Below are 20402 nucleotides of genomic sequence, written 5' to 3'. Positions count from 1 at the left end.
AGCTGGACAGCGTAGTAAGCTCAGCAAGACTCGTTAGAACACTGCAAAGCCAGTCCCAGCCAGTCCTGGTGCGAGCGAGGAGAGTGACCTCCTTGCCGGCTGTGGTCGTCGTCCAAGGGTGAGGACTTGACCACACGCTTCGACCTCGCTGACAGGCTCACCGAGGCTCCTGCACAGCTCGACACACTCCCACAACCCACCCACACCGTCCAACCCGCCTTTCCCGCGCTCGAAACGCTCCACTCGGCCCCCTCCTCGTCCCTCACCTTCACACCGCACTCGCACTCGCACCGGCGCAGGATGGCAGCCGAAGGCAACTCCCGAAGCGACCTCATCAAGACGATGAACTCGCTGCAGGACACGTTCAGCGCCATCGGAGGCGAGACGGTCGACTTGCCCCAGATTGTCGTCGTGTGCGTTCCGTTGCTCTCTACAGGCGAGCCGAGGGCCCGAACCGGGTGGAGTGGGTGTACTGACCTGATTGCGGGTGAACTCGCGTGCGCAGCGGCTCGCAGAGTGCGGGAAAGTCGTCGGTCCTCGAGACGTGAGTTCCGCGGGTCTTTCGTTGCTTGTCCGAATGGCTGGTCTTGCTGGACCATGGCTGACATGTTTGCGATGAACTTCTGTGCACAGCATCGTCGGGCGCGACTTCCTCCCGCGCGGACAAGGCATCGTCACCCGCCGCCCTCTGGTCCTCCAACTCGTCCACACTCCCGCCCCTCTCTCTTCCCAGCCCTCCTCTTCCTCCGAACCCTCCTCAGCCAACCCAAACTTCACCCTCCCCTCCTCGGCGGCCTCCTCAGGCGCACCACAAGAATACGGCGAGTTCTTGCACATCGACAAGCGGTTCTACGATTTCGGAGAGATCAGGAAGGAGATTGAGAATGAGACGCTGAGGGTTGCGGGTGGGAATAAGGGAATCTCGAGGTTGCCTATTCACCTGAGTGCGTTTCGTGGGATCCTTGATCTTGTCTGCCCCGAAGAGCTCGCGTTTCTACCGCTGAATGCTGACCGAGTTGGTCTTGCGCACGCACAGAAATATACTCGCCCAACGTCCTCAACCTCACGCTCGTCGACTTGCCCGGCCTGACCAAGATTCCCGTCGGAGACCAACCGACCGATATTGAGCGCCAGATCCGAAACCTCGTGCTCGACTATGTCTCCAAGCCCAACTGGTGCGCGCCCGTTCCTCCCAGCGTCTCGCGAGCGAGTGGTGCTGATGGGAAAATGTGGTGCGAACGCAGCGTCATCCTCGCCATCTCGCCTGCGAACGTCGACCTCGCCAATTCGGAGTCGCTCAAGCTCGCGCGGGCGGTCGACCCTCAGGGCCGCCGCACGATCGGTGTCCTCACGAAGCTCGACCTGATGGACGCCGGAACGAACGCGCTCGACATCCTCACCGGCCGGGTGTACCCCCTCAAGCTCGGCTTCATCGGCGTCGTCGGCCGGAGCCAGCAGGACATCAACGCCGGCAAGCCTATGGACGAGCAGATCCGTACCGAGGAAGAGTTCTTCCGGAACCACCCGGGGTACCGCAACATTGCGCACCGCTGCGGGACAAAGTTCCTCGCCAAGACGCTCAACCAGGTCTTGATGAACCACATCCGCGACAAGCTTCCGGACATGAAGGCGCGGCTCAACACGCTCATGGGACAGACGCAGCAGGAGCTCAACGCGTTCGGCGACAGCGCGTTCTTGTCGGACGGCGCGAACCGCGGCTCGCTCATCCTCCGCCTCATGACGCAGTTTGTGCGCGACTTTGTCGCCTCGATCGACGGCACGACGTTCGAGATTTCGACGAAAGAGCTGTGCGGCGGCGCGCGGATCTACTACATCTTCAACGACGTCTTTGGGCACGCTCTCGAGTCGATCAACCCGACGCAGAACCTGACGACAGCCGACATCCGCACCGCGATCCGCAACTCGACCGGTCCTCGCCCGAGCCTGTTCGTACCCGAAGTCGCGTTCGACCTCCTCGTCAAACCGCAGATCAAGCTCCTCGAGCCGCCGAGCCTGCGATGCGTCGAACTCGTCTACGAGGAGCTGATGAAGATCTGCCACAACTGCACCTCGGTCGAGTTGCAGCGCTACCCGCGCCTGCACGCTCAGCTCATCGAGGTCGTCTCCGAGTTGTTGCGCGAACGACTCGGCCCGACGTCCGAGTACGTCCAGTCGCTCATCTCGATCCAGGCCGCGTACATCAACACGAACCACCCGGACTTCGTCAAGGGCTCGGCGGTTGCGGCGCAAGAGTCGGCGAGGGTGAGCAGGGAGAAGCGGTTGTTGCAGCAGGCGGACGCGAAGAAGGGCGGTGTTGATGCCGATGGCCGCGCGGGGTCGTCGTCTGAGGATGGGGCGAGCGGGCCGGAGGAGGAGGACGACGCGGCGGGTACGCAGGGGTACCTCGTCCCGAACGGCAACTCGTCTGCGGGGCGACAACAGCACGGACACGACAGGCACCGCTCGACGTCGTCGACCGTTCACGACCGCACGCGCAACGGTCCCTCGTTCGCCGGCCAGCCGAATCACCAGCAGGCGTCGCAGAACCAGGCTGCGTCGCGGTATCCGAACCACCTCTCAAACTCGACCTCTGCGCTCTCCGGCTCGCCCGGCAACAGCAGCACCGCCATGTCTTCCTCGGCCTACGCGACACACGACCGCCACGCCTCTGCGAAAGAGTCGTTCCTGAACTACTTCTTCGGCGGCAACCCAGCCGGGATCGGGCCCGGAGGCGACCTCACTTCGTCGCACCTGTCGAGCTCGAGTCGGGCGGCGGCGGCGGCGGTAGCGGGAGCGGGCAACGGCGCGTTCGGCGAGCACAACCCGCTTAGTGGGCGCAAGGGTTTGGAGGGGAATGCGGCGGCATTCGAGATGAAGAGCTTGGAGAAGCACCTCGAGCCGGTGCGTCGCTACAATACCCGAGCTTCATCCCGGATGACACGCTGATGAAGCTAGCTCTCGTTGTTGTATGACGTGCAGGCCCCGATGACGGCGACAGGCGAATTGGCGCTGACGGAGCGTGAGGAGCTCGAGACGAACCTGATCCGCGCCTTGATCGCGAGTTACTTCTCGATCGTGCGACAGACGATTCAGGACCTTGTGCCCAAGGCCATCATGCGTGCGTCCCCGCCGCTCTCGCCCTCACTACCCTCGCTGACACGCTTGTTTCGGCGCAGACCTCCTCGTCAACTTCTCGCGCGAGTCGATCCAGAACAGACTCGTCGCGAGCCTGTACAAGGACACGATGTTTGACGAGTTGTTGCACGAGGACGAGGCGCTTGTGGCCGAGCGGACGAGGATCAAGAACTTGCTGCAGGCGTACAGGGAGGCGTTCCAGGTGCGTCCCGGGGGCGGTCCTCGTTTGCCGGTACGCGGGCTGGGTTGGGCGTACTGACATGATTGCACCGTCCTCGGTTGCAGACCCTCTCGGAAGTCCTCTAGACGCACCGCACCTTCCTCTCCCACGGACGCTCTTCCGCTCTCGCCTCTTCGTTCTTTCGCCCCGCCGCGCACATACAACGCCTCTCTATCGAATGCCATGCTTTCCCCGCTGTTCCTTCTCGCGCTTTTGCCCCATGTAGACTCGTATCGCATCCACGCTCAGCCTGTGCAGTTCCTTTCGTCACTCCCCGTCTCTCTCTCGGTCGCTCGCTTGCACAGCTGTCTCTGCAACACACACACGAGTCGTGCCAGCCTCACAGTTAGCGAGAACGTGCGAGTCGATGTGAGCTCCTCGCCCGCCAACGGTTCTTCTCGCTCCGCTTCCCTCGCTCGCTCGCGTGTTGCTGCTGGAAAGCGACACAGTCCAACTCGCACACACTCGTTACACCCACCCACACCCTCTGCAACTTCCGCGACGCGCCCGTCGCCCTTTGCCAGCTCGCCAAACACTCGTCTCCCCGCTCAGTCCCTCGCTTGCACGCACCCCGCCTCGCACGATGGCGCACGCAGGACAGCAGGCGCACCACGACTTGCTTCGTCGACAGCGCCAGACGGGCGGGGACCTGGGCGGCGCGTTGGCGGGCGTCGCAGAGTCCATTGTTGGCGGAGTGTCGAGCGAGGCGGCGGCGACGAGGGACACGGCGGGCGGGCAGACGAGTGCCGCGCAGGGGACGAGTGCACCCGTGCAGCAGACTACGACGAGCGCAGCAGCGCCGCCGACGCAGCAGACCTCCGCCGCACCTCCTCCCTCGTCCTCGACGACCTTGCAGGAGGTCACGCACTCGACTACGACCTCTGCCGCGCCTGTCCCTTCGTCTACTACGACTGAACCCGTACAGCAATCGACTACGACTACGACCGCAGCCAGCTCGACGACGACGCAGGCTGCAGATACCTCGTCCAGTGAGTTGACTTCGAGGTGGTCGCTCACGTCCTCTCGCTCCGCGGGGCTGTGTGTGGACTCGCTGCGGCTGGACAGACTGTGCGAGTACATTAGAGGCCGCGTATGGAGTCAGGAGTGCTGCGTGGACCGGGCCAGCTCGACAAACATCCAGTCCTTTGACCGCGATTGCCGCGCGTCTTGGCGTGTCGTGCGGCTCGAGAAGCTGGATAGGCGGGACTGGTGGCTCGCAAGGAGAATGGGGCGATTCGTATCATCACTTGAGGAGCAGTGAAGACTGGCGCAGGCTGTCCAGACAGTCGGCGAGCAAACTTGCTGATTTCGTTCCTCTCGCCCTTCCTCACAGCTTCTGCAACGACAAGTTCGACGACCACGACCACCGTGAGTTCGCGATCTACTGTAACCTGATCAGCGAGAAACCTAGTCGTTGACGTCGCCCTCGCCCTGCAGGCCGCCTCGTCCTCCTCCGTCCTCTCCCTCTCTTCCGCCAGCGCCTTCACGACCGTCGTCGTCGTCCCCGCCTCGTCCAGCACGCTCAGCTCGTCCGCATCCGCAGCGACTGTTTCTCGCCCCGCTAGCAATGCCGCGCAGAGCGGGACGGGCGTCTCGACTGGCGCGGTTGTCGGGATCGTCGTTGGTGCGCTTGCAGGTGTTGCGGTGCTTGCCTGCGCTGTCGTCTGGCTCTTCAAGAAGGTGCGTGACGTGACCTGTCAAAAGCCCCGAACCGAGCTGACTGAGTCGCTCACCGTCCGCAGAAGTTCACCCGCGACGACGACGACCAGGTCTCGCCTTTCGACCGCGACGAGTTTCGCCGCGCGAGCGTCATGCTCGACGATGTCGACGAGCACTACGGCTCTCAGTCGCTCAACTCGTACCGCAACGTCACGACGAACGGCGGCGGGCCGGGCTCGATCAACGGCGGTCACTCGCCTCAGATGAGCGAGTACTCGATGCACGACATGATGGCCAACGGCGCGCTCGCTCGGTCGGGTACGCTCATGTCGTCGACTGGCACGGCTGCTGCCTTGCCCGGTCTCGCGCGCGGCAACACCCTCAACGCACCTCGTCCGCCGACGATGATCCAGCACCACTACCAGCACCAGCAGGCCCAGCAGCAGCAACAAGGGATGATGCCGTCCTTCCAGCCTGGACAAGTCGTCCCCGGCATGCCTTCGCCCCCTCCGCCTTCGTACCACACCGGCTACGGCGGATCGGGCGCAATCGACCTGTACGGAGCGACGGGCGGCGCAGGACCGTACGGCGCCATCCCTCACCCGGCAGGAATGGGCGGACTCGCGCCGTACCCCGTTGCGGCTGGTGGACTCGACCGCTCGCTTTCGACCGCCTCTGCCGGTCCTTGGCATGGGTCTCGCGCAGGACCAGGCGCCGACCTCTCGCGCAACAACTCGCAAGCTTCGGCGTACTCGCAGATGTCGGACGGCGCGCAGGCGGGCAGCTTCCTCCCTGCTGCTCTTCGCCCGGGCGGATCTTCGCACGGCCACGGCGGACCCGGCACGAGCGCCTACGACGAACGCCCTCTCTCGCTCGTGCACGAAGACGACGAGCCGTACTCGCCTTCGAACCCGACGTTCGACCGCGCTCGTCAGGCCGGAGCGGAACTGAGCAGGTCCGGCACGCCCGTCAACCACAACGTCCAGCAGACGTTCTTCTCGCACTCTGCGGCTGGACACGTGCGCGAAGAGTCGCTCGATGCGTTTGGTGCGCGCAAGGGCTCGGCGGATCGCGGGGTTGAACAAAGCGGCGTTGTTGGGAGGTGGAGCGACGGAGAAGAGTTTGCGGATGACGGAGCGAGCGTCAAGCGTGAGCGGAGGTTGAGCGTCAGGAATGGCGGGCTCGACCAGTTTGACGAGGACGATGCGGGCGTCTATGGCGGGATGCACTGAGCGGCGATGGTGGCGCCCGCGATGATACCCCTTCCGTCTCCCTCGTTTGTTTCGACTGTCGGTTCTCTCTTCGTCTTTCGCTCGCCCTGCCTGTTTCTTTACCTCGTTATTATGTGCGCCTGCGTTGCAACCGATACCCCGATTTCGCCGGTTCAGGAGCTCGCGCAGGCCGTGAAGTCCGACAGTGAACGTGTGGACCTGCCGCACGGAGCTATGCGGAGCCTACAGGGTTGCTAGCTTCCCAACAATATTGAGCGACACGGCCTCCTGGACCTCCTGGTGAAAGCTGAGAAGAGTCCGCGCGAGAGTTGGTTCTGACGGGACGATGTGTTGCCGAACGAAGGCGATAAGCGCATCGCTTGGCGCTTGCCAGTACTGTGCAAGAGACATGAGATGCGCTTTGTCGTCCGTCCGGCACATCTCGAACTCGAGAAGTGCGACGACCGAAAGGCGGTGGAGGTAAGCTGGTAGCCAGGGCCTCTGCCTCTCACACACGTGCAGCAAGTGGGCAATGTGGGAGAAGAAGGTCAGCGGGGAGAGGTCGGTCATCAAGGCGTTGTTGGTCGGATACCGACGCTTCTTGTAGAGGAATTCCGTGGCGCGCAACTTGAAGGCGACTCTGCCCTGACCAGGAATAGTCGCTTTTTGGATATCGTTCTGCATCTGCAAGCAGCAAGGGTGTCAGCAGCCGTTCTCCGAACACGAGACGCAGCAGGCAGACTCACCGAGTGAAGCAGTTGAGCGTACTTCATGTCTCGCTGCGAACGGTGGTGGATCGCGACAGCGTCGGGTTCGGAAGCCTGCGTCTCCCTTGACAAATCGAGGGAGATGGGAAGCTGTTCGAGGAGGTAATCTGCCTCTTCACGGGACAGCGGCGGCCACTCCCAAGGGTTCGCCTTGCCGGGACCGCAGAAAAAGCGGTGAAGAGGCCAGACCTGCGCGGCGCCGCAAGGGGTGTGTCAGCTCACTTCGTTCGACGGCTATTTGGCCCGGGAGAGCGATAGCTGACGTACAAGCTTCTGGTGATCCGGCGAGCAAAAGAAGAGGTCGATGTCGGCGTTCAAATACCTTGAGCAGCGGTTCTTCGTCTCCGTCCCGCACACCAGGCATTCCCCCGTGACTTGCGAGGCCATCGCTTGGAGTCGGAAGCTATTGTCGTGGCGAACGAACCGGCCCTCGTCGAGAACTGATGAAGATGGCGAGTTGGCGAAGAACGGCGTGGGAAGCGGTGCGGCGGTCAGCAGAGCCTCGACAGCACTCGTAGCAAGGTCTCCAGGAGCAAGCAAGCCCAATCTGGCGAGACGAGTGAGCGATTCGAGGAAGACCCGCTGGTTCTCTCTCTTCGACTGGAACTAGCGGCGACGGCCATGCGAAGATAACGCTTACAGGTTACAAAGGCCTCTTCGCCTCGTACTCGTATAAGGAGATGAGTGGCCCCAATACAACTGCCAGGGTGCCGAACACCTCTCGCCGCTTCTCTTTCGTATGGAACAACAGTGTCGCTAAGCACTGCTCGCAATCAGCCAATGTGACCGAAGGGTAAACGTCCGCCTCAGGATATACTGAACGTCCTGCGCGAAGGGCGTCGAGCGTGTTGAGGCAGAGGAGGTGGTGGAAAGTCTCCGCAGCGTTCTTGTCCAATTCGCACGGGAGGTCGGCTGGAAAGATGCCCTTGGGCTGGAAGGTCCAGTAAATATTTGCCATAATGCCAAGAAGGTCGTCGCGAAGCGAGGTCGGGCTGGTGTAGCGGGCGAAGCGAGAATGGACGAGGAGGGTCTGCCACATCTTCGTGGACGTGTCGAGGTTGGACTCTGTCTTGGCGGCTGAGACCAGTGGATAAGATCCTGGAGGTTTAATCACTGCTCAGGCAGATCGTCATTTCGGAGAATCGGTGGGACTCACAACGACCTCGCGCTCTGACAGCTCACGCCGCCCAAGCCGCGCCTTGAGTATCTCCAAGCGCGTTACTGATGCAGCCGGATGGTCCATGACGTGAAAGGACGCAATGATCTCTTCTGCCTCGACTGGCGAGAGGAGCGGGAAGATGATGGGAAAGGCGTTCGAGCCGCAAAAGATGCGATGGCCTGGCCACACCTGCGTGGGCAAGGGTCAGCTAACAATGTCCTCAGTGCTACTCGTAGAGAATGGAATGAAAGCTGACGCACGAGTCGCTGATGTTCGGATGAGCAAAAGAAGAGGTCGATTCCCGCTTTTCTGCACGCCGAGCACCGGTGCTTCGCCTCTCTCCCACACACCATGCATTCTCCCGTCGTCTGCGTGTCCATCGCGACCGTTGAGCGCCGTCGTTGGCGAGTCGAGCGAAAGGGCCCTGAGCGAGTGACGAGGACGATGACAAGTTGGCGAGGGCGGCGAGCAGCGAAAGGCGCGGAGAGCGACGGCAAGTGCGTGTGATCTGGGACGCAGTAGGCTGTGCCGACTGAGCGGGCGACGAGGCGAGGCCAGCGCCGAAGATGTAAGAGGAAGACGAGCGTTCACTCCTCCCGCTCACTGTCGGTCGGCTTGGACCGCAAAACACGATCCGTAACTCGCGTGAGTATTCCACAACCTGCTGCTTCCGAAGGCACGAATCTGTTGCGCTCAAGAGCGCATGACCGCATCTTCGCCGCCTAGGCTCGATGCGAGCGCCAGGACTGCCGAGAATGGGAAATGCGCCGCGGTGTAGGCGAACAAAGCCTTCATGCACGAGGCGACTGACTGGAACTGCGCTTCGGCAACATCCCCGTCCGCGCTACGACCGACGCGCACGAGCGTGAGCAGGCAGACTAAGTCGTGTAGCAACGTTGTCTGAGCGCGGTTGGCGTTCCGCATATGCGCCGGTAGTATGGCGTTGTTGAAAAGATCCTGATGCTGTTTGAGGAGCCAATTCAAGACGTCCACTCGGAAGGAGCCCTCGCTGAAAGGTCCCTCATCAACGCGATTGGCGGCGAGCGCGAGCACGATGATCGTCTCAGATGGGTCTCTTCCGTCAGGTGACGGAGGACATCCCTTGCCCTCACCCAACATTATGAGGTGGTCCTATAAAGGCGAGGTTCAGCCTTTGCAAGGCTGAGGACACGGACCGAACGCACCGTGAGTTCGCGTCTGGATAGCTTCAGAGCGAGCCACTTGAGAGATGGGCACGTCGCGCTCTTTGTCCTTGTCATCGATCGGGATGGCCGGCTTGTCGAGGTTGGCGATGGCGGTCTCAGCCTCGGCGGGGGTGAGGAAGGGCAAGACGAGAGGGAACGCGTTAGCGCCGCAGAAGAGCTTGTGTCCTCGCCAGACCTGTAGGGACAATAGACTGGTCAGCGGAGTGTGACACCACGGAAGGTGCCGACACTCACGAGCTTCTGGCATTCCGGCGAGCAGAAGAGGTCGATGCCAGACTCGTGCAAGCAACGCGTGCAGCGCTTCGTCGTCCTGTTGCCGCACACCAAGCAGGCTCCCTCGACCATATTGCGCGGACCTGCGAGCGTCTGCGGGGTTGTGCGTCGAGTTGTCCGGGTCTAGGAGGCGAAGTTGATGAAGCGGTGGAGGGCGTGCAAGCGGTTGGGCGGGCGCAGCGTACAGCTGCAAGCGGTAGTAAGCGGTGTTAAAGCAAGTTCGAGTCAAGATAGCGCCTCCCGAAGCCGTTTCTGCGAGAGCGAGTGGGCGGGAGGAGGGGGAGGGGCGAGAGTCGAAGGCAAGGCGAGGCCGGCATTTTCGAATCTTTAAGGCAGCAGACGCCACGAGAAGCTCGCAAGTAACACTCTTGTTGCGGTAGAGCCTCGTCAGTGAGCCAGCAGGCGTGCGCTGACATTGCAAGTCCTCCTCGCTCCTTCCGAACGGATGTCCAGCTAAGTCCGCCGGCCCAGCTCTAGCAAACTCGCGCCTGCACCTCACCTGTTGATGGCGACGGTCTGAGGCGCCGACTTTTCGAGCTCGACCATCAGCTTGTACGCAAAGACCTCGTCGAACGCCTCGATGGCGAAAGCCCTGAGCGCCTGCAAGCACGGACGCCGGTAGGACTGGGCGCCCTGCATCCTGCTCGAGTCCGGCTGCCATGTGTAGGGCCTCGACAGCGCCATGCATTCGAGAGCTTGGTAGCAGGCGATCCGGTGAAGGAGACGCGCTTCGCGCAACTCGTAGTGCGCTGGAATGGAAACGATCAGACGCGATTGATCAAGCGCCAAGACGAGCTGCCAGAGCGTTGCGAGGACAGCTTGTGGGATAGTCGTGCTCTGCGAGGGATCAGTCACTGTGAACATGCGAGCGACGAGCAAGATTGTCTGCGACCGTTGAGGAGATGTTGCGACTTCGTCGGCGGGTGCGCCATCGGACACCGAGCGAATGTCAGCCTGTAGCGCGGCAAAATTAAGTGCTACATTCGGTGGGAGCGAGAGGAGAACCTCACGGCGATCTCGGCCGTCGTCTTCTGGCGACCCAAGCGCTGCTTCATCATGTCCACCGCCGGTGTCTGCAGCCATGTTTCGGCAGCTATGTAGCGGGCGATGGGTGTCTCGAGCGTGGAAATGAGGTGATTCGCTTCCTCCTGGGTCAGGCGCGGGAAGACGACGGGCCAAGCGTTCGGGCCACAGAAGCTCCTGTGCGTAGGCCAGACCTGTGAGTGTAGCTAGTCAGCTCAGTTGGTTCCCTGCGCCCGCAACGGAGACGAGCGGGACTCGCAAGCCTCTGGTGTTCCGGCGAGCAGAAGAAGAGGTCGATTCCTGCCGTCGCACACGCCGAGCAGCGGCTCCTTGTGACCGCTCCGCACACCAAGCACTTGCCCGTCGTCTGCGTGTCCATCGCTAACCGCCGCAAGTTGTTGTCGCTTTCTTTGACCTGGTCGACCCCGAGGACTGATGAAGGCAGCGAGACGACGAGCGCGGGCGTGGGAAGCGGTGTCGCGGTCAGTGAAGCCTCGAGAGCAGTCGTACCAGTGTCTGCAGTCCCCAACGAGGTTCAGCTGGGCGCAGCGAGTGAGCCGTTCGAGGCGAAGCGGTTCCCTTCCACTGAGGCTTCGACTTGTTCTCCCCGCTTGCCTGCTATCCCAAGTTGAGCAACGCGTGAGACTCTCTGAAAACGACTCAAGAAGCGTGTTTATCTGCGACACGCGCAGCGAGACCGACGCTCGCCTGTCCACCTCGACAACCTCCCTTGCACAAGTCCGCCTCACCCCCTACGCTTCGCCAACTTCCGCTCCACACTCGCAACGTATCCAGCCATCCCCTTCTCCATCAGCTTGATGCCGCCCCGCCCGACCCTGAAAGTCTGACCCCTCTTGGCCGCGCCCTCCTCCTCACTATCGCTACTCTCCGCCTCTTCCTCCTCTTCATCCTCAATTCCTGATGCCGCTTGGAACGTCTCGCCCTCGACGACAACTCGGCTGAACCACCGGTCGTGCGTGATGAGGACGATGCCGCCCGAGAAGGACTTGAGCGCTTTCGAGAGCGCCTTGATTGTCGAGAAGTCGAGGTGCGTCGTCACCTCGTCGAGCAGGAGGAGAGGAGGTGGGCGGAAGACGATGAGGGCAAGCGCGAGGCGGACCTGCGCGAAGGAGACGGGTCAGCTAGAGTCGACTGCAAAGAGCGGGTCGTACGCACCTTCTGTCCTCCACTGAGTTGCGAGAGCGGCGTATCGCTCGCAATCTCACCCTTGAGACCGAAGGAGCCGAGGCAAGCACGCGCCTCCGACTCGAGCACCTTCTCGCCCTCCGCCTCAAAGTGCTCGAGGAAGTGCGACAGAGCCGTGACGGGACCGCCTTGCGCCGAGGTCGTCTTGAGCGTCAAGTTCTCCACCGAGTGCTGGGAGAAGTAGCCGGTGCGGAGCTGCGGATGTCGCACGATCTTGCCCTTCGTTGGGACGAGTTCGCCCACGATCAACTTTGCAAGAGTCGACTTGCCGTTCCCGTTTGCGCCGACGAAAGCGACACGACCGCCTTGTTCAACGGTGAAGGTGACGTTGGCGAGGAGGGGGGTCTTGGCGCCGGGAAAGCGATACTCGACTTGGTCGAAGTGGACGAGGTCGCCCAGTGTGCGCAGCTTTTCGGGACTCGGTACGCGGATCTTCGATGCCGCTTCTTGTTCTTGCGTCTCCACTTCGGCTCGTCGAGTGAGGTGGTAGCCTACGGGCGTGCTTGGTAAGCCAAGGTTTTGAGCGACTCGAAAGCGGACTCACCGACGAGGTCCCGATTGAGCTTGAAGCGATGTCCTGCGGCCGATTGCTCAAGACCCCACCGCTCGTCAAGCTTCTTCTGCCTCGACTTGACCATGCGCTGCGAGCAAAACGGTCACGGTCAGCACAGGCGAGCAGGAAACGGAGTTCCTGAGCGCACCTGTCGATTCTCATCCCCGGTCTTCTTCACACTCGCGATCCCACGCTGAATCGACTTCTCCACATGCTCGCGCTTCTTATCCAGCGCCTCCTTCTGCGTCGTCATCCTCTTCGCCTTCTTCCGCTCTTCGACCTCGAACGCAGCGGGCGTTCCTTCGAAGTACACGAAAGCTTGATTGCGGAGGATAATTGTCTCTTCAACGACGGCGGTGAGGAAGGCTTGGTCGTGAGAGACGATGACGAGGGTGCGGGTCTCGTCCCGGAGGAAGTGCTCGAGCCTGCGAGGTAGCGAGAGTCAGCCACCCGTATCCCGGCCGCGCGAGTGTGAGGTTGGAGAGCTTGCCAGATCGTCGCCTCGAGGTCGAGGAAGTTTGTACACTCGTCCAGCAAGAGCACGTCGGACTGGACCAGCAGCGACGTCGCAAGCGAACACCTCGACCTCCAACCGCCCGACAATGCCGAGTATCGCCCGTTCATCATCTCCTCCGTGAAACCGAGGCCGGTCAGGATCGTCGCAGCGCGAGCTTCGGTTGTGGAGGAGTCGAGGAGTTCGAGGCTAGCCTGGACATCGTTGAGCATGTCGGTAGCGCGGGCGAGAACGTCTGGGGAGGGTCCGTTCGAGGCAAGTTCGGCAAGTCTGAGTCCACAGAGATCCGCCAGCATCAGTCAGCTGCCTGTAATACAGCGAGGCCGTGAGCAAGTCCTCGACGCACCTCAGCTCCGCTTCCTCGACCCGCTTCGTCGCCTGTATCTCAGCTTCTCGCGCCGCCTTCCCCCGAGTACCCGACCGCCGCTTCGCAACCAGCTGCGCCTGCACGAGCTCCTCCTGCCGGTCCTCGAGTTCGAGTGTGCGGACTATTCGCTCCGTCTCGATGGGTTGCGTCGAGTCGACGGCTTTTGTCAGGACTGTGGGATGCGACAGCATCAGTAAGAGTGACAGCTGAGTGAGCACAAGATGGAGAATGCACCTTCGAGCCGCTTAACGTTCCGCGTCCGCTCCTTGTCGCCGTGCACGACATGCTGCAGCACCGTCCGAGTCTCGTCGTCGCTGGATCTCGTCGAGTCCTCGACTTGCGAGAGAAGCAAAATGCGCAGATTCGGATTGATGCCGGGAATGAGCTTGTCGGCGAGCGCGGTGAGGACAGTCGACTTCCCCGTCCCGTTCCTCCCGACCAACGCATACTTGACGCCGTCCTTGAGCCGCAGATGCGCGCCGCTGACGAGTTCGCGCTCGCCAATCGAGATGGAGACGTCCTTGAGGTCGATCTCGCGCGAGGTGTCGAGCGTCTCTGTGTGGAAGCGGGATTGCTGGGACGAGCAGTGGATGGCCGACGGAGACGCCTTGTCGCCTCGAGCCTTGCGTACGACCATTGTCGCGGTAGCAGTGACGGTTCAGGACAGCTCAGTAAGACGAAGAAGCGAGAGAAGCGCCGGTCGAGGAAGCCAAGTCGGGTCGACTCAGATGGAGACCGAACGGCGGCGATCCCTTCGCCACCCGGTGCGGTCAGGCTGAGCTGTGCGGTGCAGGCATGCGACTTCGACAGTGCCAGTCTTGCTCGAATGGTGTCGCGAGGTGTTGTCGTGGCGGTCGAACCGGTCCTCCTCGACGAACTGATGAAGTTGGGGTGAGGGCGAAAGCGGGTGCGGGCAGCGCTGTGTCGAGCACGGTGAGCTAGAGTAGGTTCGTGGCAAGCCAGCGCGCGCAAACGAGGCCAGTCTGACGCAGTCAGCGAACGGTGCAAGGGAGACCCGTTCTCGCTCGACCTGCTGGCACGGTGAATTCGCTCCCCTCGCGGCTAATCCTGCGTAATGTGATACGCCGTAGATGCATTGCAGAAGCGATAGCTCAGAAGGCCTTCACATGCGTCCAGAAGGGGCTGTCGGGCGCGAACTGAATTTCTCCAGGAAGCGTCGGAAGCCTCCCTCGACCATGCGAGCCCCTTCCGGGTCAGTCTCTGCGACAGTATCGAGATACCTGTAGACTCCGTCGATCGAGTTGACCAGGTACTTGACCTGTTCGTCGCTATACGTCTTTCCCGTCAGGAGCGCGACGAAGATCGAGAGACGGTGAAGGTAGCCCGTGACCCAGGGCGGCGGGTCGTCCCGAAAACAGTAGAGAAAGGAAGACAGGCGAAGGCTCGTCAAAATCTCGAGAGGCGGACTGGGTTTGAGGATCCCGTCGTTCTTGAGGTTGTTCCCGCGGACGAAGTGAGCATGCATCCTGACGCACGCGAGCGCCGAGGTCTCGTAGTCGAGAGGCAAGCCAGTAGGTCCAGAGAGACTCCTGATGATGTCCTGCACGGCGGAACGAGCTGTGTCAGCCTGGAAGCCCAAGGACGAGTTTGCGGACGGAAGGGAGCGCACAGGCAAACGCTCGCGGGGTTCGTTGTAGATCCGCAGCAACTGGTCGGCCAAGGTCTTCGATTCGGAATGTGTGACCGAAACCAGGTCGAGCGTAGCGATTGCAGCCTGTACTTCATCTGGCGAAAGAAGCGGCCACCTCCAAGGGTTGGCCTTGCCGGGACCGCAGAACAAGCGGTGGACGTGCCAGACCTGCGCATTATATGCTTGGTCAGCTTGCGGGTAATAGCGAGGCTGTGGATACGACGGAGTACGCACGAGCTTCTGGTGTTCCGGCGAGCAGAAGAAGAGGTCGATTCCTGCCTTCGCACAGCTCGAGCACCGGTTCTTCGTCTCCTTCCCGCACACCAAGCACTCCGCGACCGCCGGCGTAGTCATCGCAACCTCTGGCGTGCTGTTGTCGCTGTTTCTGAGCGGGTCGACCTGGAGAGCTGATGAAGCGGGCGAATCGGCGAGAGGGGGCGTGGGAAGCTGTGCGCGCGTCAGTACGGCGGCGCAGAAGGTGAAGCACTGAGTCTAGCAGCGAGCGAGCTTGATCAGCGATGGTGAGCGAACTGTACGAGGGAAAGGTGCTCGTCGACCTCCCTCAGAGATCGACTCCTCGCTGTGATCGGCTTGAAGCTTCGCCTGAGCTCGCAGCTCTTCAAGTAAGATCTACAAAAGCGAACGAAGTAACGCTCGAAGCGTCTGCGACCTTGCAACCCTGTATACACAGCTGAACCCGACCCAAACTTCCGCTCCCCGCGCCTCACAACCTCTCAATCCTTGATCTCCTTCTTCTGAAAGCACCCCTCGACAGGCACCAGCCAGCCGGCCCTCCGACTCGTAAAGAACTCCCCCTTGGGCCTCAACCCCTCCTGTTCAATATCGTCAAACGTTCCCGTAAAGATATATCGCTGCGTGTCCTTGGCCGCGTCGCCCCATTCTGCGATTGGCCCGCCACAGGTCTTGCAGAAGAGACGGTGGAGGAGCGAGCCGGAACCGTTGTCGGCGCTGTGTGAGGCGGGTTCGCCGACGGTGATCTTGAAGGATTGGAGGGGGAGCTTGGTCGTGACGCCATAGGGACCGCCGGTGAATTCTGCAGTGTATAATCAGCAAAGAGGCAAGAAAGAGCGGGAGTGTGACGCACTCTTGCAGTTCTTGCAATGGCAGAGCGAGGTCCGCAAGTCGTCCGGCGAGTCGACATTGACCTCGTAGCGAATCGCGCGGCAGTAGCAGCCTGGAGAGCGTGTACAGTGCATGTTAGCAGCGTGTTGAACGAGGCATGGGGACCAGCTGGTGTAGCGTTAAGGGCGCAAGCGGTTCAACGGAGTTGTCGCCTCGCTGACCCTTCTCTTCTCCTTCCCCGCGCGCCCGTCCCGCCTGCACCGTCGTTTTTAGCCATTTCTAAGCCTGATTCGCTCCCACAGAGCGCCAGGACTCGGTACTCCTCCCTCGTGCCGCCTGACCTTCGCAGAACGAGCATCCAGTCCCAGCGAGTCGCCCGGCCGTCCAAATCACCTCCAGGGTACGTTGGCATGTTGGAGAAGAGCAGTAAGCCGTAGCAAATGAAGCGGAAGAAGCAGAGAAGCGTCCGCCTCGCGCGTTCTCTTGCGACGTCACTTCGTTGCACCGCCCCACTTCCTCTTTCCCTTGGTCTGTTCACTCGTCGGAGACGAATTGACGTTGGCGACGCGCTGCACATCTGAGTGACACGCTGAGCGACGATGCAGGAGGATGCTGCCGACCCGCTGTCTTCGCCAGGTCTCCTCGCACCGCTCCATCGCGCCTTGACCGCCCTGGACCTCCTCTGTGATCTCCCTCGCGCGCACTGGCCTCGCTTGGTCTCTAGCGCGTCCGGCTTCTCCCCGAGCGAAGGCGATGTCCCGCAGACGGCACACCTCTCCGCGCTCTTTCGCCTTGACCGCTCGCTTGCTCCCGCTTCACACGCTCGCTTGGGCTCCTTCGTGCTTATACAGCTTGTGAGATGACTGTGGAGGATTGCTCGACCGAGACGCAGCCCGGCGCGGTTGGGGACAGGTGCGCAACGCCTCTTTCTCCTCCTCGTCGAGACTCGACTGACTCTCGTCGTGAACGCACGCAGCGCCGCGACCTCAGCCAACTCGGAAGCCACTACGACTTCTCATGCGCCTGCCCTCGACCCGTCAGCAAGCGACTTTGTCCCGTCGCAGTCACCGCCCTCGGACCCGCCCACACCAGAACCCTCCGAGAACCCCTACCTCGCCGCGTACTGGGCCGTCCTCTTCGCGCTCGAACAACTCGAGAGCGGTTTCGCCGTCGACGCCTACATGACCCTCCTTCGCGCCTCGCCTTTCTCCTCTCAACCCGCTAAACCGACACAAGTCTCGAAGCTCGTCGCGCATGTGGGCAAGATTCGGTTTCAGCTTGGCACGGGCAGGTTCGAGCAGGCGATAGACGAGCTGGATAAGGGCGAGGAGCTGTGGAATGCGCCGGAGGGGAGGATGGGAGGACAGGTTCAGGGCGTGCCGTGGGAGGCAAAGGTGTTCAGGTTGAAGGCACTCGAGGGGCTCGAAGACTACGAGAGGCTGCTCGAGTACGCCGAGTGAGTCGCTCGTTCTGCGTGATCCGCCTTTGAGCGCCGAGCTGACTTTGCCCTCGGTTCTCCCAGCGAGCTGATCGACGACAACCCGGACGACTCGCCTGTCGCCTACTACTACAGATCCCTCGCCCACTACCACCTCGGCGACCTCGACGAAGCGGAGAAGAGCGCGAACGAGGCGAGCGAGCAGGCTGGGATTCGCAAGATCGAGGGCCTTGAGTGCGTCCGATGTCTTTCGCATAGCTTGACCGGCGGCTTTGGATCCTCGCCAGGTCTGGCTGGGCGACTTCGACAGTCAGACGCTGACTGCGCTTATGTCGACCTCCGCTTCGCAGCTCCCTTCTCGACCGCATCTCGCGCATCTCGACTCTCAAGAAAGCCGGCAACGACGCCTTCAACGCCTCGCGCTACGATCAGGCGATCGAGAAGTACACCGAGGCGCTCAGCGTCGATAGGAACAACAACGCGATCCGCGCTGTCTTGTACACGAACCGCGGAATCGCTCATTCGAAGGTGAGTTCGGACGGAGCTTCGTCTCGCGGCATGCTCGCTACCTGCCTGCATCAACTGATGGTAGAGCGCTTCCGTGAACTCGCAGAAAGCGAACAAGACCCAAGCGATGTCCGACTACCGCTCCTCCAACTCCCTCTCCCCGCGCTACCTAAAACCCTACCGCCTGCTCGCCACCCTCTACCGCAAATCCAACGATCTCTACTCCGCTCTCGACTACCTTAACCGTGCTCTCCGCCAACCTGGATTGGAGGGGGAGGAGAGGGAAGCGGTCGAGAGGGAGCGGGACGAGGTGGCGAGGGAGAAGAAGGCACAGGAGGCGAGGGAGAGGCAGGAGAGGGAGGAGAAGAGACGACGCGAGCAGCAGGAGAGGGAGGAGAGGAGGAGGCGGGACAAGGCGGCGAGGGAGACGGTGCGTTCACTCTCACGACTTTGACTTGCGCTTTGTCCGCGCCCGAGCTGACTCGCCTCCCGACGGCAGAACCACTACACCGTTCTCGGCATCGCGGTTGGGGCAACGCAATCGCAGATTCGCATCGCATATCGGAAGAAGGCGCTCGAGACGCATCCCGACAAGGGCGGCTGCGAGGAGAAGTTCAAGAGGGTGCGACTTCAGCTCTCCCAGATGTGCTCGAGACTGAGGGCTGAGACTCGTTTGCGTCTAGGTTCAGGCGGCATACGAAGCGTTGTGCGGGAAGAGCGGCGGTCGAGCCTATGGTGGAAGATCAGACGTGAGTCCTGCTCTTCCTCTCAGTCTTTGCTCGCTTTCAAGTTCCTCCTGTGGTTCCTTCATCTTACTGACTCTGGCCAACGCAGGACGGAGGCCGCAACTCGTACTCACGCTCGTACAGCTCGCGCCACTACGATGCGGACGACGTAGACTCGCCCGACGAGTACTACTCGGATGAAGACGACGAATACGACAGCGGAGACCTCTGATGCAACGACTGCTGCTGGTTCCGCCGACCCCGACCGCGTTGTCTCGTCCTTTTCCATCTTGCCCCAACTTCCTCGCTTCCGACGCTCTCTCTGTCAACTCGCTAGTCTGCATCAGCTCTCGTCAATCGTATGCTCGCGCCGGGTCTTGAGGACGTGTTTCCTCAGCTAGCACGGCAGGAGAATACGACAGATTGGGAACGAGCGATAATCGAAGGGGCGGAGCGTAGACTGAGGCGCAGCGAAGGAGTGAAGGAGGTCGTCGGGATCGAGCGGGACGAGGCCGGTGCTGCGCCGACTCCGGCGCTTTAGACGAGAAGATAGGCGAGACCCGCGGCGCCGAGGGTGAGGAGGGAAGCGGCGGTCTTGTCGGCGCCGCCTGGAGCGGGCTCGCCAGTCTGAGCCGGCTGCGTCGCATTGGTCCCGGTTGCGGCTGGACGAGAGGTGCCTGCGCTCGTTTGCACAACAGAGGAGGAGACCTTGAAGCTCGAGGCGGAAGCGACGAGTGCGGAGGAGAAGCTGCTCAAGCTTCCGGTGCGGCTCGCTTGCGAGCTGACGCCGCTGCTGCTGCCGTCGAGCGCCTTGAGTGCGACCGGACACTGCTGGACGAAGGCTTCGTAGGAGAAAGAGGATCAACGAGAGCACTCGAAGCCGGGAAACGCTGAGCAGGAAACGCACCCTGTCCAGTCTGGACGTTCACACCGCCCATGCAGTTTGCGCAAGTCTGGAGAAGAGCGATATTGTCCTTCCTGCAGGCGCACTTGACGCTGGTCTTGTAGTCGCCCTCGTCGTTCGGGTTGGTGCAGCTCTGGAAGGCTCACATCGTTAGTTGTGGCGCTCCTACGCTGTTGCTTGGGCTTACGCACTTCAACGCCATCTTTCCAGCCTTGGAGACACGGTTGGGCGCAAGGCTCGTTGACCTCGATGCCCAAGACGCTCGTCCCAAACTGCAGAAGGATCCCAGCGAGTCCTTCGACAGGGTCGTTCGGGTCGAACGGATGCGACTGGCGGCGAAAGAGCGAGTTCTTGTCCTTCCTTTCAGCGGGAGAGACGGCGGAGACTGCGAGCAAAGGTTTGAGGGTGAAAATGGCGCGAGGGGGCAAGGGCAACGCAGAGCATACTGGTGTGCGCCAGAGCGACAGCCGCGACAAGCGTGGTCGCGAGCATGGCGAGATGAAAAATACAGACACTGGGTAGTGAAGCAGGAAGAAAGCAGATGGCGAGAAGCAAGAGCGAAAGAAAGGAGAGGTGCCGACTTCGAGGAGATGCGGACACTCCGCGGTGCGCACCACGAGGAAATGTCTGGAGCCTTTCCTCGGTCTTGGCTCGGCGCAAACTCCGGACGACGAGGCATGACCGGTGAAGTGACGGAGGGACAGGAGAACGGATGGCGAAGCAGCACGGTGGAATCGTGGGGCGAGCTCGCTACAGCTCGAGTGACCCGCGCACTGTCTCTTTGAAGCACTGAAGGCGTCTC

The 20402-nt window shown here is 61.6% G+C and overlaps 11 protein-coding genes across 11 annotated transcripts; 3 read left to right on the top strand and 8 right to left on the bottom strand.

The window, feature by feature from the left end:
• Nucleotides 1-300: 300 nt before the first annotated feature.
• On the top strand, nucleotides 301-3441 carry RHTO_05705 (dynamin GTPase; the record flags this gene model as incomplete). The annotated part of the gene is made up of 8 exons (XM_016419366.1): nucleotides 301-413; nucleotides 506-544; nucleotides 634-944; nucleotides 1037-1175; nucleotides 1245-2901; nucleotides 2980-3118; nucleotides 3177-3337; nucleotides 3421-3441. The coding sequence occupies 8 exons, from the start codon at nucleotides 301-303 to the stop codon at nucleotides 3439-3441; spliced, it is 2580 nt and encodes an 859-aa protein (XP_016269894.1).
• A 497-nt stretch (nucleotides 3442-3938) lies between these two features.
• On the top strand, nucleotides 3939-6246 carry RHTO_05704 (uncharacterized protein; the record flags this gene model as incomplete). Its single annotated transcript, XM_016419365.1, has 4 exons — nucleotides 3939-4344; nucleotides 4689-4723; nucleotides 4793-5035; nucleotides 5098-6246. The coding sequence occupies 4 exons, from the start codon at nucleotides 3939-3941 to the stop codon at nucleotides 6244-6246; spliced, it is 1833 nt and encodes a 610-aa protein (XP_016269893.1).
• Nucleotides 6247-6468: 222 nt separating this feature from the next.
• Nucleotides 6469-7379, bottom strand: RHTO_05703 (zinc finger, MYND-type domain containing protein; the record flags this gene model as incomplete). The annotated part of the gene is made up of 3 exons (XM_016419364.1): nucleotides 6469-6909; nucleotides 6972-7181; nucleotides 7260-7379. 3 exons carry the CDS (start codon nucleotides 7377-7379, stop codon nucleotides 6469-6471), a joined length of 771 nt encoding a protein of 256 aa, XP_016269892.1.
• A 256-nt stretch (nucleotides 7380-7635) lies between these two features.
• On the bottom strand, nucleotides 7636-8531 carry RHTO_05702 (uncharacterized protein; the record flags this gene model as incomplete). The annotated part of the gene is made up of 3 exons (XM_016419363.1): nucleotides 7636-8069; nucleotides 8175-8340; nucleotides 8502-8531. The coding sequence occupies 3 exons, from the start codon at nucleotides 8529-8531 to the stop codon at nucleotides 7636-7638; spliced, it is 630 nt and encodes a 209-aa protein (XP_016269891.1).
• Nucleotides 8532-8844: 313 nt separating this feature from the next.
• On the bottom strand, nucleotides 8845-9701 carry RHTO_05701 (zinc finger, MYND-type protein; the record flags this gene model as incomplete). Its single annotated transcript, XM_016419362.1, has 3 exons — nucleotides 8845-9224; nucleotides 9336-9531; nucleotides 9591-9701. 3 exons carry the CDS (start codon nucleotides 9699-9701, stop codon nucleotides 8845-8847), a joined length of 687 nt encoding a protein of 228 aa, XP_016269890.1.
• Nucleotides 9702-10124: 423 nt separating this feature from the next.
• On the bottom strand, nucleotides 10125-11031 carry RHTO_05700 (uncharacterized protein; the record flags this gene model as incomplete). The annotated part of the gene is made up of 3 exons (XM_016419361.1): nucleotides 10125-10583; nucleotides 10640-10846; nucleotides 11002-11031. 3 exons carry the CDS (start codon nucleotides 11029-11031, stop codon nucleotides 10125-10127), a joined length of 696 nt encoding a protein of 231 aa, XP_016269889.1.
• Nucleotides 11032-11397: 366 nt separating this feature from the next.
• RHTO_05699 (iron complex transport system ATP-binding protein) lies at nucleotides 11398-13929 on the bottom strand (the record flags this gene model as incomplete). The annotated part of the gene is made up of 7 exons (XM_016419360.1): nucleotides 11398-11772; nucleotides 11829-12349; nucleotides 12403-12499; nucleotides 12560-12836; nucleotides 12902-13195; nucleotides 13272-13464; nucleotides 13527-13929. 7 exons carry the CDS (start codon nucleotides 13927-13929, stop codon nucleotides 11398-11400), a joined length of 2160 nt encoding a protein of 719 aa, XP_016269888.1.
• Nucleotides 13930-14415: 486 nt separating this feature from the next.
• On the bottom strand, nucleotides 14416-15297 carry RHTO_05698 (zinc finger, MYND-type protein; the record flags this gene model as incomplete). Its single annotated transcript, XM_016419359.1, has 3 exons — nucleotides 14416-14853; nucleotides 14923-15111; nucleotides 15178-15297. 3 exons carry the CDS (start codon nucleotides 15295-15297, stop codon nucleotides 14416-14418), a joined length of 747 nt encoding a protein of 248 aa, XP_016269887.1.
• Nucleotides 15298-15677: 380 nt separating this feature from the next.
• Nucleotides 15678-16160, bottom strand: RHTO_05697 (protein of GFA family; the record flags this gene model as incomplete). The annotated part of the gene is made up of 2 exons (XM_016419358.1): nucleotides 15678-15997; nucleotides 16049-16160. The coding sequence occupies 2 exons, from the start codon at nucleotides 16158-16160 to the stop codon at nucleotides 15678-15680; spliced, it is 432 nt and encodes a 143-aa protein (XP_016269886.1).
• A 725-nt stretch (nucleotides 16161-16885) lies between these two features.
• RHTO_05696 (TPR domain containing heat shock protein) lies at nucleotides 16886-18928 on the top strand (the record flags this gene model as incomplete). Its single annotated transcript, XM_016419357.1, has 8 exons — nucleotides 16886-16938; nucleotides 17003-17482; nucleotides 17549-17698; nucleotides 17815-17992; nucleotides 18078-18401; nucleotides 18471-18593; nucleotides 18655-18720; nucleotides 18806-18928. The coding sequence occupies 8 exons, from the start codon at nucleotides 16886-16888 to the stop codon at nucleotides 18926-18928; spliced, it is 1497 nt and encodes a 498-aa protein (XP_016269885.1).
• A 305-nt stretch (nucleotides 18929-19233) lies between these two features.
• RHTO_05695 (uncharacterized protein) lies at nucleotides 19234-20092 on the bottom strand (the record flags this gene model as incomplete). The annotated part of the gene is made up of 4 exons (XM_016419356.1): nucleotides 19234-19538; nucleotides 19604-19733; nucleotides 19792-19985; nucleotides 20047-20092. The coding sequence occupies 4 exons, from the start codon at nucleotides 20090-20092 to the stop codon at nucleotides 19234-19236; spliced, it is 675 nt and encodes a 224-aa protein (XP_016269884.1).
• Between the last annotated feature and the right edge of the window lie 310 nt (nucleotides 20093-20402).

Source organism: Rhodotorula toruloides (assembly GCF_000320785.1).
Source record: "Rhodotorula toruloides NP11 unplaced genomic scaffold Scaffold35, whole genome shotgun sequence".
Classification (NCBI taxonomy): domain Eukaryota; kingdom Fungi; phylum Basidiomycota; class Microbotryomycetes; order Sporidiobolales; family Sporidiobolaceae; genus Rhodotorula; species Rhodotorula toruloides.
The sequence above is the reverse complement of the archived record's forward strand: the minus strand, read 5'-3'. Positions and strand labels throughout refer to the sequence as shown.